This window comes from the organism of the source record quoted next, unplaced genomic scaffold, assembly GCF_019419815.1.
Source record: "Pyrus x bretschneideri cultivar Hongxiangsu unplaced genomic scaffold, Pyrus_bretschneideri_v1 Contig51, whole genome shotgun sequence".
Classification (NCBI taxonomy): domain Eukaryota; kingdom Viridiplantae; phylum Streptophyta; class Magnoliopsida; order Rosales; family Rosaceae; genus Pyrus; species Pyrus x bretschneideri.
In genome coordinates, this window is record NW_025999789.1 from 2,375,608 (window position 1) to 2,391,009 (window position 15,402).

The 15,402-nt window shown below is 36.1% G+C and overlaps 2 protein-coding genes, 1 long non-coding RNA gene and 1 pseudogene across 6 annotated transcripts; 1 reads left to right on the plus strand and 3 right to left on the minus strand.

Annotated features, from left to right (window-relative positions):
- Positions 1-375: 375 nt before the first annotated feature.
- LOC103956958 lies at positions 376-1,257 on the minus strand. Its single transcript, XR_007252952.1, has 3 exons — positions 843-1,257; positions 641-749; positions 376-528 (listed from the first exon to the last, which is right to left on the minus strand). It is a non-coding gene; the product is annotated as an uncharacterized LOC103956958 (long non-coding RNA).
- A 1,043-nt stretch (positions 1,258-2,300) lies between these two features.
- Positions 2,301-3,353, minus strand: LOC125468047 (annotated as a pseudogene).
- Positions 3,354-3,940: 587 nt separating this feature from the next.
- LOC103952260 (DEAD-box ATP-dependent RNA helicase 20) lies at positions 3,941-9,810 on the minus strand. 3 transcript variants are annotated; one of them, XM_048569982.1, is made up of 14 exons: positions 9,640-9,810; positions 9,123-9,490; positions 8,816-8,995; positions 8,531-8,689; positions 8,155-8,309; positions 7,829-7,921; positions 7,561-7,646; positions 7,247-7,482; positions 6,693-6,920; positions 5,219-5,265; positions 4,931-5,023; positions 4,568-4,808; positions 4,359-4,470; positions 3,941-4,251 (listed from the first exon to the last, which is right to left on the minus strand). In XM_048569982.1, exons 1-13 carry the CDS (start codon positions 9,690-9,692, stop codon positions 4,388-4,390), a joined length of 2,022 nt encoding a protein of 673 aa, XP_048425939.1. In that variant the 5' UTR covers positions 9,693-9,810; the 3' UTR covers positions 3,941-4,251; positions 4,359-4,387. The 3 variants fall into 3 exon arrangements, with proteins under 3 accessions (XP_048425939.1, XP_048425937.1, XP_048425938.1); XM_048569980.1 differs by having other exon boundaries at positions 9,123-9,493; XM_048569981.1 differs by having other exon boundaries at positions 9,123-9,493; positions 9,729-9,796.
- Positions 9,811-12,038: 2,228 nt separating this feature from the next.
- Positions 12,039-14,878, plus strand: LOC103952259 (protein transport protein SFT2-like). 2 transcript variants are annotated; one of them, XM_048569937.1, is made up of 5 exons: positions 12,039-12,471; positions 13,657-13,924; positions 14,027-14,131; positions 14,321-14,427; positions 14,567-14,878. In XM_048569937.1, the coding sequence occupies exons 1-5, from the start codon at positions 12,266-12,268 to the stop codon at positions 14,613-14,615; spliced, it is 735 nt and encodes a 244-aa protein (XP_048425894.1). In that variant the 5' UTR covers positions 12,039-12,265; the 3' UTR covers positions 14,616-14,878. The 2 variants fall into 2 exon arrangements, with proteins under 2 accessions (XP_048425894.1, XP_009362087.2); XM_009363812.3 differs by having other exon boundaries at positions 12,045-12,471; positions 14,321-14,721.
- Positions 14,879-15,402: the final 524 nt, after the last annotated feature.

Sequence of the window (15,402 nt, forward strand, 5' to 3'; positions counted from 1 at the left end):
GAGTAGTCGAGGCGGCAGAGAGAGGCATAGGCGCGATGGAGCGTCTTCAGGTTCAAGATGGTTGTGAAGAATCTTGATTAACTTTGACTTGCAGGATTTTAAGGGACACTAGTGACTCGTTCACTAAATTGCAATTAAAATTGGAGGAATTGAATTAATGAGGAGTTGGAAAGAAGATGAGTCAGAACTAGATTCATGTTGAAGTTTATTAAAACCTTATGGAATCGAAGTAAGATTGGTATAAATTCTATATAAACGGTTTACTAATTCATTAGAATCGAAATGAAAATCAGTGTAAGTACTAAAATGCCTTATAATTAAAATAAATTTATTTTATATATAATTTTGTGGTTAAATTCTATATACTAACTAATATGAAAAAAAAAATGTAAAAAATGTTACATAATTTACGGTCTCCAAATCAAGCCTAATCAATCTCCACATTCATGTTAGGATTGCCCTAGCCTGCAGTAGCCACGCCCCGGCCGGCTCCTTCCATATTCTCTTAACCATTGCAATAACAGTTGCCTGCAAACCATTAAATTTATGATATATATACATCAGTGCATATAAGTTTTCTCCTTCTTTATTATAAAGTTTCAAAAATAAAATCGCAAACATAATAAAACATCAAACTTACCTCTTATTGTCAATGAGACTAGTGCCCCATCATTCATCGTCTTCTTCATTGTCTTCATCGTCCTCATCATCCTCGTCGTCTTCATCGTCTTCTCGCCAGGTATTATAGACTGACAAATGAAATGCATGATAGTTAAGAATCCCAAACATCACTAATTTGAAAGTTCTCTGAATTTTAAGCGCTTCAGACAGCTGATACTTACCTGAATATTCGACTCCCTCTCTGGTGTCATGCATTTTTGACAAACGGCCATCAGAATTGACCAGACCAAACAAAATCGTTTCCTTTTTGCCACTCGCCTCAATAACTATTGCTTGGTAAAGCTTCTTTTCGTAAGTCGTGGGTTCAGCTACCTCAAAAGTTAGATAAGCCATACTAGCAAAAAAACACAAGGCATTGACTTGGTATGCCTCCACCACTCTCATAAAATGCGCTTGGAGCCCCTAAAAAAGAAAGCCATGCAGAGTATTATATTAAAACAAGTGCGCTATTAAAGATTACTCCTAAACCAGAACATGCTAACGTAAGAAATACTGCAGCAGCCATTACAAATTCAGATCCGAACCTTTACTTTTCTGATTTTCTCCAGGGCGTAACGGGCATGTATTTCAGGCCTGGGAGAAGGCAGATACATTGGAGAGAAATGACCAGGTCCAGTTTGTTTAAATAAAGGCAAGCGGAACAAGTTAGCAACATATAGACCTTATTTTATGGTCTTATATGCAAATGCACAGTTAAGTAATAAGCTGCAGCCAAGTAGCGCGCACATATATTCACATATACCATTTTGTTGTTAGGCACCCAGCGCCGCAACGGAGGTATGTAGGCTCCTGGAAGACATCAGTTCACACTCCAAAAAATAAAAGGAAAACTAATGAAAATGGTTTGAAAACTTTGAGTTTTAACGATAAGGACAAAATAAAGGGAGAAGTGAATAGCACCAGGATTGAATTTTTAGCGTAAAAATGTGATTTTTCGTTAAAATAAACAGTACCAGAAGTTTTTCGTTAAAATTCTCAAAAATAAATGAATTCCAAAAATACTAAATCTTGATAATATATTTTGCCGTCAATCATATGCCCAAATAAATAAATAATCAGAAGTCAAGGATTAAACATATGTTTGCATCATACCCGAATCAAAACCCACCAAAAAAAAAAAAAAAGAACCAACGTCAATATTTGGAGAAGAGCAGCTAGTTAAGTTTTAGGCTTAAATGACGAACGGCGGCAAGAGAAATGTCAGATCAAAGCTCCCAAAATTTATTTAGTACCCCAAGAAATCACACGAAAGCATATAGTATCCAGGGTGTAGGTTGGACAGGATGGTAATGGGGTTGATCGGTTCTGAAGTGTCATCCTCATATCCAAATTCGTCTATTTTCTCCGAATCCAAAATCGTAGAATCCTTGAATGGGTTTTTGCGTAACCCAACCTATCAGATAAAGGATTTCTCATTGGGTAACAGTTTTCCCCATTATGATATTTTTATATTTATTTATATACTAATTAGATAGTGGATTTTAAATAAATATGAGATTAAATAGACTCCTACTACTAATACAATTGATATAATGCATATAACAAATATTATTAAATATTTATACTACTAATAATTGATAAGCATATAATTTATACTATTAATGGTATAATGCATATAATTACCAGCGGACTTTCAAATTTAATAATGCATGATTATTGATAACCAATTCTCCATATAATAATATTCTTTTATTAAAACATGAAAACAGTTTCGTTTTGGTTGTGGGTTCTAGGCGGATACCATAGTAACCATAACTAAACCTAAAACTGAATAATTTACCCAACGCTGACCTGGATATGTTACATCACGCCCCAGTTGGTCCAATTCAGAACTAACATTCTGTCCAGCTTTCTTGAGTAAGATGGTAAGTTCCTTTGCGCATCCAGCATTAGCAATTGTAAAGAATGTGTATGCTGTATTGCTGTTCCCTTTGCTGCAGCACTTCCAAAACGGTCAATGTGGTAAACATAATCATCAAGGGATCCTGGAAAGTCGTAATTGATAACATATTTCACATCCTTCAGATCTGCAAATTAAGCATAAAAAGGATGATTAGAAACAAGGCTTCTGGCCATTTCACAGGATAAATGCATTCAACAAAAATTTGCCAGGCAACCCCCACAGTAAACAAACCCTAGGTTACTAACACGACATGATTTCGACTAGTAAATCAAATAAAGCCTTCAACTGTGACAAGATTGAAGAACGTAAATTTCTTTTTAAATAAAATTATAAAAGTAATGTGACGAGATTGAAGAACGTAAATTTCTTTCTAAATAAAATTATAAAAGTAATAATAGATGCAACTGTTGACCCACAACCAAAAAAGAGTTCGTTTCGAGTCTTTCACAAACTTAGAGAAATTCTATTGATACCTAGAACACTAGTGGCTACATCTGTTGCAATGATTATGGGGATCTTGCCAGCTTGAAACTCAGAGGCAATACCGACCCTTTCCGTTTTGACTTTTGTTTTCATGAAACGAGACCGCGTGCTGACCGTCCGTGCAAAGCTGCAGGGCGATCTGATCATGTGATTCACATACTTTCTTTGTATCCATGAATATCACTATTCTGCTGCCATCCAATATACGATCTAGCAGCGTAACCAACCTGAAAATTTGGAAATAATCAGAGATGTATATAACCTCAAACAAACTGCACGGGGTCAACCATTAGAATGTCCCCTACTTGTTATATTTCTGATCCTCAGTAAGGACGTAAACAATTTGGTCCACCAGAGGTTTAAATTTATTCACATTTTCCACATCACTACATTTTATGGCTTCTGGCTTCGTCACCTTTCAAGTGTCGACTAGCTTAGCTCGATTCGGAGTCCTAGTAGACATTTTGGATCGAGGTATGTCAATAACCATACGAAGGACAATATTATTATATTATTGATTTTTAAGTAATTATTATATTATAAAAATACTATTTGAATTTGTTTAAATTTCATAATGGGATATTAAATGTATAAATGCAGGAGTTAATTTTCTTAAATGATTTTAGGGACTTCAATCAAACTATTTAAACAAATTCATTTTAACAATAAGGTCAGCTAGAGACCGGAACTAAAATGATCCCTTTAGAAATAAGTGAAGGGTATAATAGGGAAAAAATAAATCCATTCCGATTCTCCAATAAACCAAGAAATTAAATACCAGCTAAACATAGGAACTCCAATTCCTCCAAATTATGGAGACAAATTTTAAAATTCGAGTGAGTCCCGTCAACTTTTTGATTCTCAATGTTCGTTAGAACTAATTCTGCATTTTGATTCGGATTACCTTTGTGCAAACGCGACATAGCAAATGAAGCAACCATTGACACCCAGTTTTGATATCAACGTCGAAATTAGTTAGTTTAGGTCTACTGAAGTATAATACATGGTCATTGGGTTTTCCAACTCTCATATCCAAACACAACCACATATTACGTAATTTACGGTCTCCAAAACAAGCCTAATCAATATCTACAGTCATGTTAGATTACCCTAGCCTGCAGTAGCCCCGCCCCGGCCGGCTTCTTCCATTCTCTTAAATTCTTAGTCATTGCAATAACAGTTGCCTGCAAATCATTATATTTATGATACACATCAGTGCAGATAAGTATTATCTTCTTTATTATAAAGTTCCAAAAATAAAATCGCAGACATAATAAAACATCAAATTTACCGCTTATTGTCAATGTGACTCGTGCCCCATCATTCATCATCGTCTTCATCGTCATCTTCCTCTACTTCATCGTCCTCATCGTCTTCATCGTCTTCTCGCCAGATACTATAGACTGACAAATGAAATGCATGATAATTAATTAAGAACCCCAGATATCACTAATTTGAAAGTTCTCTGAATTTTAAGTGCTTCAGACAGCTGATACTTACTTCGATATTCGACTCCCTCTCTGATGTCATGCATTTTTGACAAACGGCCATCAGAATTGACCATACCAAACAACATCAAATCCTTTTTGCCACTCGCCTTAACAACTATTGCTTGGTAAAGCTTCTTTTCGTAAGTCGCGGGGTCAGCGGCCTCAAAAGTTAGATAAGTCATACTAACAAAAAAACACAAGGTGAAGAATTCGTATGCCTCCACCACTCTCACAAAATGCGCTTGGAGCCCCTAAAAAAGAAAGCCATGCAGAATATTATATTAAAACAAGTGCGCTACTAAAGATTACTCGTAAAACAGAACATGCTAACGTAAGAAATAGAGCAGCAGCTATTACAAATTCAGATCACAACCTTTATTTTCCTGATTTCCTCCAGGGCGAAACGTGCATGTTTTTCAGTACTGGGGTAAGGCAGATACATAGGAGAGAAATGACCATATCCAGTCTGTTTAAATAAAGGCAAGCGGAAGAAAGTTAGCAACATATAGACCTTACTTTATGGTCCTATATGCAAATGCAAATGTGTATTACACTATGTATTAGCACAGATGGTGCATGCCATTATTTAATGTTCTTATATGCAAATGCACGGTAAAGTAAGCTGCAGCCAAGCAGCGCGTGCACACATATTCACATATACCATTTTGTTGTTAGCCTTCCAGCGCCACGTCCGAGGTATGTAGGTTCCTGGAAGACATCAATTCATATCCATATCATAAATCCAAAAAAGAAATGAATTTGAAAAGTAATAAATCTTGATAATATGTTTCGCCATCAATCATACCCAAATAAATAAATAATCGGAAGTCGAAGATTAACAATATGTTTGCATACCCGAATCATAAACCATAAAAAAAAAAAAGTACCAACCATCAATATTGGAGTAGGGCAGCTAAACAAGTTTTAGGCTTAAATGAAGAATGGCGACAAGAGATGTGAGATCAAAGCAACAAAATTTATATAATACCCTAAGAAATCACATTAAAGCATCTAGTATACAGGGTGTTCGTAGGACCGGAGGGCAACGGGGTGGATCGGGTTTTGATGACACACATCCCCATACCCAAAACCGTTTATTTTCTCCAAACACAAAACCGTAGAATCCCTTAATGGGTTATCGCGTAACCCAACCCATCAGATAACAGATTTTTCATTGGGTAACAGTTTTCCCCATTATGGTATTTTTATATTTATTAGATACTAATTAGATAGTGGATTTTAAATAAAATGAGATTAAATAGACTACTAATACTAATAAAATTGATATATATGCATATAACAAATATTTTTAAATATTTGTTACCAAGAAAATAATTATACTACTGATAATTGATAAGCATATTATTTATACTAGTAATGATATAATGCATATAATTACCAGCATGAACTTCCAAATGTTTTAATACATGATTATTTATAACCAGTTCTCCATATAATAAATGTTTATATTCTTTCATTAAAAAATGGAAACGGTTTCGTTTCGGGTAAGGGTTCTAGGTGGATACCACAGTAACCATAACTGAACCTGAAACTGAATAATTTACCCATCGCCTATAAAGGATGGACATGGATACGACGATACGACACAACACGACAATACGGAAAATCTCTAAAAATTAAGATACAATACGCTATGGATACGGCAAATAAAGATGTATATAGCAACAAATATATAATTTTACAACATAATTCATCATTCAAATTCAAGTACATTTAAGTTGTTAGAGAAGAAAAGTTCGAAATCTAATCATCTTTAAACTGTATAAGAAGTGTGAGAGTCGTATTCATGGTTTTAATTAGAGGGAAACTCTTTGTATTCAGCAACTTTCAATTATGGATGTCTCTTATTAATTTTCTCCTCCTCATTACCTTTTTTGAAAGTGTAAATGTATCCTAAAAGCCGGATACATGTATCCATCATGTCAAATTCATGTCCATCAACCAGGATACGTGTTGGATGAGTATCCGAGAGTATCGGGCAAGTATAATATCTGATCAAGTATCAAATACAGGATAAGGGACCAAACAGAAGTATCCGTGCACCATAGCCCATCGCGTGTGTATATGACAATGTGTGTACAACATTATTTAACCTAGTGTTTGTAGTTACTGACCTGGATATGTTACATCACGCCCCAGTTGTTCCAATTCAGAACTAACATACTGTCCAGCTTTCTTGAGTAAGATGGTAAGTTCCTTTGCGCATCCAGCATTAGCAGTTGTAAAGAATGTGTATGCTGTTCCTTCTGCTGCAGCACTTCCAAAACGGTCAATGTGGTAAACATAATCATCAAGGGATCCTGGAAAGTCGTAATTGATAACATATTTCACATCCTTCAGATCTGCAAATTAAGCATAAAACAGATGATTAGAAACAAGGCGTCTGGCCATTTCACAGGATAAACGCATTCAACAAAAATTTGCCAGGTTGACACACCTCAACCCCCACAGTAAACAAACAAACCCTAGGTTACTAACAGGACATGATTTTGCAAAGGGGGATGTCGACTAGTAAATCAAATAAAGCCTTCAACTGTGATGAGATTGAAGAACGTAAATTTCTTTCTAAATAAAATTATAATAGTAATAATAGATGCACCTGTTGAGGCACAACCAAAAAAGAGTTCATTTCAAGTCTTTCACAAACTAAGAGAAATTCTATTAATACCTAGAACACGAGCAGCTACATCTGTTGCAATCATTATAGGGACCTTGCCAGCTTGAAACTCAGAGGCAATACCGATCCTTTCAGCTTGACTTTGGTTTTCATGAAATGAGGCTGCGGGCAGGCCGGCTGTGCAAAGCTGCAGGGCGATCTGATCGTGTGATTCACGTCCCTTCTTTGTATCCATGAATATCACTACTCTGCTGCCATCCGATATACCATATAGCAGCGCAACCAACCTGAAAATTTGAAATAAATCAGAGATATATATAACCTCAAACAAACTGCACGGAGTTAACCATTAGAATGTCCCCTACTTGTTATATTTCTGATCTTCAGTAAGGACGTAAACAATTTGGTCAACCGGAGGTGTCACTTTCAGATCTGGAGAAACTATTTGAACCTGTTGAACATCCAAAGATTAATATCAAACATGTATTGGGTATTGCACATGAGAAAATTCGCCAAGAGTACTATTGCAATCACAAGATAGAATTAAAAGGACATTATGTGACTACCAATTTCATCCACTAACAATAATTAAAAACGAATATGTGATGGAAAAAAAATTGTAAGATATAATACTTTGCAAGCGTTGTGAAGGAATAGCTTTGCCCGTTTATCAACCTCTTCTGGCCAGCCAGTACTCCAGAATGATTTTTGACAGTCTGAGCGAATCTGTATTCAACAAACCCACAGATAGAATGACAATTTCAACTGAACATAAACTTTGATATATAAACACGCGCGCACACTCACACACGTGTGTGTGTAAGGGAATTTAAACATGCTAAAGAGTTCATCTGACCCCTTTAATGGAATCCAATAATGTTTTCCAGCTTTTCAAGAGTTTGACGTTGAAAACATAGCACTGCAGGTATGAAGAACCAAGTAAGGGTAACATGTCAAACCTCAGATAATATATTTCGTATTTGAGACTCATGCGTGTCTGATAGCATCCAATCAGCACCATCCAACACAAGGTATGTGACGCTTTTCAAGTTCGTACTTTTGCTCTTTAACAAAACAAGCAAGCTACTAAGTGTGTCGATTAAAATCCCACCTCCTGAGCCAAAATATTAAATGCAATCAATAAGTAGAATAACTGTATACTCAAACAAGAAATCCCCTTAAAATCACCACCTACACAAAATTGCACGTTACCATAACCAAAGCCTATAACAGAAAAACAAGTAGCAAACGTCCGACACATGAAAATTCAGTCACAGTAGCAAAACAGTAGCAATAGATAGTAAAATGTAGTTCACCGCCACCGCCACCACCTACCACAAGTCTGACCATAATTTTCACGTTTTAGCAGGTGCAAGCCCGATAAGACTTTAATGTTGTAAGCTGCAGCAAATTTAGCACCCTCCTGTTGGATTTGTTCAGCGCGTTGAATTGTGGGAGTCAAAATCAATACTATTGGGCCATCTCCACCACGAGCTGAAGGAAAATTATAAAATGGAAAACTTTATTCCTGATTCATATATATACATATATAACCAAATATATGATTCAAAGAGCTTGGATTTGATTATCTTAAGGATAACTAACATATATAATACTCACATCGTTTTGGCAGGGAGTTTACATGGAGAATTGCAGGGATCAGATACGCTAGCATCTTCCCAGATCCTGGTTGAGCAATACCAATGAGGTCATGGTCCTCCAAATCCATTGGCCATACTTGAGCTTGAATTGGTGTAGGTCTAACAAATCCAGCTTTTGAAAATTCTTGTATAACATTTTCTGCAATGGTCAAGAGAATTGAAGAATTCAATACATATATGTATATACATTCACATGGAAATGTATGTTTGTTATATTGTATGACAAAGCAATTTGTTTAATACAAGAAAAAAATAAACATAGGTACCCGGAAACCCAGTGTCATCGAAGGCCCTGATGGGGTTTGGAATATCATCCCAGCCTACAACACGGATTCCCCTCCGTAGCCGATACTCCTCGACGTCTTCGGGCGTATAAGAGGTGACCTCAGTAGTGATCTCCATCTTCTGGTGGTCCTGCGTATCAGGCGTGCCGCCTTGAGCAGCAATTTTCCTCCGCTGCCTCCTGGACTGCTTGACCTCGGCGTCGGTGCCTTGAGCAGTAATTTTCCTCCGCTGCCTCCTGGACTCATTGACCTCGGCGGCGGTGCCTTGAGCAGCATCGGCATCATAATGCTGTGCTAAACGTGCCGAGCGACGACAGCCTCCCGTAGCACCACCACCAACAGCATCCAACCTACTGAAACAAACAACACAAACTTATGAAGTTTTTCAATCACCTCTCGGCCGGGTAACTGCTAAGTACTAACAAAAGTTAGCAACTTTAAATTCGTACCCACAATTCCCCATCAGAGAGAGAGAGAGAGAGAGAAAGAGAGGAGTTACCTTCTTTTTGTCCCACAACGGTAAGAATTAGGGTCATCGGAGCGCTTCGCCATATTCGAGATAGCAAGTTAGGGTTACAGAGGAGTTACCTTCTTTTTGTCCCACAACGGTAAGAATTGGGGTCATCGGAGCGCTTCGCCATATTCGCGATAGCAAGTTAGGGTTACAGAATTTTGGTACCAGTTACGATCCCGTTGGAAATTTTAACCAGGTAAGATTATTTTGTTGCTTTTATTTAGGTTTCTGATCGTGGCTGATCTAGTTCGATTTGGATCAAGCCCAATATTATATAGGCTTATTCCTACTTTTTGAAGGTCAGATATCATGTGGACTTGGGCCATGACCAACCCCGTAATTTTTATTTTATTTATTTATTTATTTGATTGAGTTTTTGCTAACGTATTAATTTTGATTTTGATTTCTATTTTTATTAAATCACAAATAACTAAAAGGAAAGACGACGTACTTGTTTGAAGGAGACAACGTGGCTTTAATTTTTGGGTTTTTTATTTTATTTTTTAAAATGGTTGTAAATTTACATCTTAAATTGGGTGTGTGATTGTAATTTGGTAAGTAAATTATGAGTTTAAAGAGATATTGATGATTTAATAAAAAAATAATATGGGTACAGAAAGTAAGTTACGTGCAGAGTGAAATTATATTGATGACTGATAGCATAGTATGGAAATCCGAAGCATACATGACATGATGAAAATAATGAATTCAAAATAATTAGGAGTATTGTTCAATAAGATTTTGTGTTTTAAAACAATTTGAAAACTTAGACGATCATAATCTTCAAAGGCCGTGGAGAATATGTCGACGTTTTATATCTAGATAAGTAAAGAAGTTGAACGTAATCTCATACGTACAACTATAGAATAAATATATTATTTAATCAGTTTTTCAATTTGATCCAAATTAATATGTTTTCTTCAGTAACTACTAGCATTTGCCTACACATTTTGTGTGTGAAAGAACACTTTTATTATTAAAATAATAATAATAATAATAATAATAATAATAATAATAATAAAAGGGGGAAGGAAAGAGGGAGAGACAACATAGGTAAGAGTGCGAGGTTTTTGTTTTGTTTTTTTTTTAAATATTAAAGATATCTTAACATTACTTGTAGATGAGGGTTCAATAAAAAATAGTAAAATTTGGATATGTAAAATTACATTGTTACTCATCATTTTTTTTGTGTTAAAAGATTAAATAGTCTTTTTACCATCTTTTGGTAGTTTAGATTATTAACGAGAAGCCGCAAAACAAAGATTTATTATATGAATACAAATATGTAGAGAAACTCGCAGAACAATTCATTAATATATATATATATATATATATGAAATAATAAAACTCTTGCACGTACGACTTGAGAATTAGAAGCAAACGTACGGTTCGATTCGAGCCAAGTAACATATAATATATATCCAGCTACAGATATTCTGATTGTAAAGTTAATTTTTGAACCAAAAGAAATATATAGTGATCAAAAGTCGATAGGTGGTAGCATAGTCTTCAAGGGCAGGATCATCGGATAATACACTGCATCAATTAACTCCTTCTCTAAATAACCATAGCCTTCGTCCTCATCTTTTTAATGTAGATAATATCGTTTGTTAAAAAAAAAAAAAATTCTAATGCAAGCAAATTGATACAATTTCGTAATTGAGTCCGTAGCCCATTTTGAAAACATCTCACTAGGCCCAAGGACGAGGAGAAGCCTAATAATTTCTTTCTCGCCCAAAAAATTAAAAAAATTGAAATTTAAACTACTACCAGCAGCCAGCCTTATGTAGGGCTGGGCATTTAAATAAAAAAAAAACCAAGTAAACCGTCTGAACCGTGCGGATGGCTTGTTTTGTTTTGGTTTTATTTTATTTTATTTTATTTTATTTTATTTATGATGGTTAAATTGGATCACACCGATCATAATCAATTTGGTAATTGATTTTCAAATTTTTTAGAGTGTAGTTAATTGAACCGATATGTATATATTTAATTTAATTTTTTAATTATAATTAATATGTGTAATGATATAAATGATTAGTTATTTGCAAGTTACCATGTTTCACCACCTGAAAATAAAACGTGATTAGATTAAGAGTCCCCATGTAGTAATATAAATCAGTTCTCAAAACTTTTGGGCTGCTTCATTTATGTTTTTTCTTGAGTAATCATTCATTAATTCTACGTTGTGAAGCTTTTGAGAGAAAAATTTGTTACGTATTTTCATCTTCACATAAATTAAGAACTGACCCAAATCAATCCATTGCTCTTGATTAACCGACGTGATCGATTTTAAACCTAATTTAGTTGATTTTAATTTGCAATTTTGACCCAACCCACTAAGTTGGTTTGGTTTCGATTTTGGCTCCAAGCAGACACCACCCAACCCACGCCCACCGGCACCGCTAGCCTTACGCTTCATTCCTAAGCCTCCACGGCGACAATTATCCCGGGAAACCACCAAACCGCCGTTTTTCTATCCACCGAAAACAAGTTTCGACAAGGAAACTCGACAAAAAGAAACGTGCTTTTCCCTTCCATTCTCCAATTCTAAATTCCCCGAAAGCTCAAAGTCGGTGATTTTCCAATTCCCCGGCGAAGCTTCTTCACAATGCAGAAGATGGCGCAGGAATGGTTTTCGCAGATAAGCAGCGGCGTCGATGACTCGCAGAAGCCGTCGTCGTCGTCCTTGTTAGCGGATTGGAACTCCTACGCCGCTTCACAGTCTACGGACGAGAGCTCCTCTTTGGGACTTGGATTCGATCTCGAATCTGCGGTCCGTTCTGCTAACGACACCGTTTCCGGAACTTTCAGCGTGTACGTTCGTATCTGGTCATAGTTTTTTGCTTAGTTAACTCAGCATTTTAGTTACTGTGTAGTTATTTGTTGGAGATTTTGGTAGTGAGTTTTTTAATTTCTGTGTTTTTAAGTGATCTGATGATTGGGTTTTCGATTCAGTGCATATTGAGGTGAACTTGATCATGGGTTTGGGTATTTTTGTATAAATAAGTGAATCTGATATTGGATTAATGATATTTATGTATATTTTTGGTGAATTTTGTATGGGGCTGTTTATGTTTATGTTTGTGTAAATGACAAAATGTTGAGGTGAATCTGATATGGAGATTTTGGTTTTTAGGGGTTTAGGAGCTGTTGAGTCTGTAGAATAAGCTAATTTCTTGACCCGTTTCGTAAAATTTGCATTAGGGATTAGGTATGTAATGTGATGACGGGCATCTGATTTCTGTGCTTGGATCTGTGATTAGTATTTGATTGAGTGCATCATACTGGTTATGATGTTTCATATGCTGATTTAGGGTCTATGAATTTCCTTCTGAGTCCTGACTGTATGATTGGACTATAGTTAAACGAAGAGCTTCCAAGCTATGTGAGTTATAGGATTAGTGGAGGGTCCTGGCCGAGGTATTTACGAAATGAGAATTAGCTCATAGCAGAGTGTATTTAAGTTAGTAGAATGCGTAACTGAATATGTGTGCCTCAGCTTCATATGATTAGAAAAAAGCTTGCAAAATGCGCAATGGTTTTTTAGTAGTAGATCTAAAGTTCTTAAATTTCACAATTCACAAATAACTCTAAGCAAGACTAAAATCCAACAGTTATTTCAATAGTTGTGTTGTTCCTTCATGATGGGCAGAAAGGTTATCCTAGTAATGTGGCATATAGACATAAATCAGAAGTTAGGGAAGAAGAGGAGTGGGGGGCGCAGGGAACGCATATTGCTTTTTCTTGTTGTTCTGTTGTTCTATGGAATGATTTTTCAGATTGTAAACATCTAACTGGTTAATCATTTTTAAATATAAATTCACTCCCTTTCTTTGCCTGAAACATATCATTCACCGAGTACCCTAGTTTTGTGTAGTTTGCCTACACCCGCTGAATGGACAAGTTTGAGACGAAAGTTAATATTGATTTGTTTTCTGGGATTTTATTTTATCTCAGAATTGCTGCGGTCTTTGTTTGAATTTTTCGGTTCCTGTGTAGGGTTTCCAAAGGAGTGAGAGATATACCTGGGAGCCTCCAGTCTGCTACTAGTAATGTCCCTTCAGGAAAAGCTCTCATGTATTTTGGCTTGTTTCTAGCAACGGGGGTGTTCTTTGTTTTTATCGCATTTATCATGTTCCTTCCTGTCATGGTGTTGATGCCTCAGAAGTTTGCTATCTGCTTTACGCTTGGGTGTGCCTTTATTATTGCATCCTTCTTTGCACTCAAAGGTCCAAAGAATCAGCTTGCTCACATGTCTTCAAAAGAGGTAACTTGATTGCATATGTACCTATTCAGTTGTCTTTGTAACCTGTCGCACTGCCTAATTTACTTGTCTGATGATGTACTTTTTTTTCCACGATGTATGCAGAGACTTCCATTTACTGTTGGATTTTTAGGCAGTATGGTGGGTACCATATATGTATCCATGGTGCTCCACAATTACATTCTATCTGTTGTCTTCTCTGTGTTACAGGTATCTAATTCTTTTCCATCGTTACAATTTACTATTTGATTCTTTTTCCACCTGGCTGATGATTCTGCTTTTTAAATCTGTTTCGACATGTCTTACTTGCCTGGATATTTGTTTTCAAATATGATGATTAACGAAGAGTGTTAATTGTCCTATCAGACACTGAACTTGTGTGCAAATGAAAACTTTCAGGTTCTGGCACTTGCTTACTATGCTGTTTCGTACTTTCCTGGTGGATCTGCGGGTTTGAAGTTCCTATCTTCTGCCCTTACATCTTCCGTAATGAGATGTTTTGGGAGGTGACTCTGACGTCTTTGTTGCCTTGTATATTTCTTACGATTTTTGGTCAGTCTAGTATGGCCTGAGGCATTTTCTTGAGTGGAAGCTGTCATGTTAAAAAATTTCAGGGTTTAATTCTTTGTGAAACATCGATTTTAGATCAATTCGCAGAGAAAACTGCAATGCGTTTCCCGCAAGGTATAAATGAAAACCGAAGCAACGTCTTGCGTGATGAAGCCTTGGAGGGAAGATTTTGTTGAATGCTGAATTGTGAAATTCTAACTGAGAAAACAGGCTCTGCTATTTATTGTTTACATGTGAGCTTCGATCTATCATAAGCTGGGTTAAATATGCGTCCCATTGAAGATCTTCAATTGGCTATTGTTTTGCTTCAGTAGTCTTGGCCTTGTAACTGCAGCCTGATGTTTGACATCTGAAAATTTTCAGCAAGAAATACTCTTGGCATATTCCTTTTTGGAACCTTGTAGTTTTCTCGACCAACTAATTTAACCCACGTTACATCTATCAAAGAGAATGTAGAGAAGGGTTGGACTAGGTCGTGCTAGAAAATTAGGCTTGACAATATCTTGCATGACCTGTTAAATTGATAGGAAACGACACGAAAATAACAGACTTTAAGTTAACCTTAATGAGTTGGGTCATTATCAGTTCATCCGTTAACATATTGGACATTATCAGATCACCATTTAAAAACCCAATAAGATATCGTTTGCCAAATTTAGGTATTAAACATGATAATTTTTTGCATAACCTATAACCCCATATGAAACGACACGGCCCGTTAACAAATTGCGTAGTTATTGGATCACCTATTAAGAATCCATTAAGATAACGAGTTTGACACGACACAACCTGTTAGGATAACAAGTACGACACAAACTATTTGCCAAGCTTAGGTTGGAAAGTTTTGCCGTGAATTTTCATGTTCATGAAGCCAAAGTTCTTATAAAGCTACGTATCTATGATGAAGTACT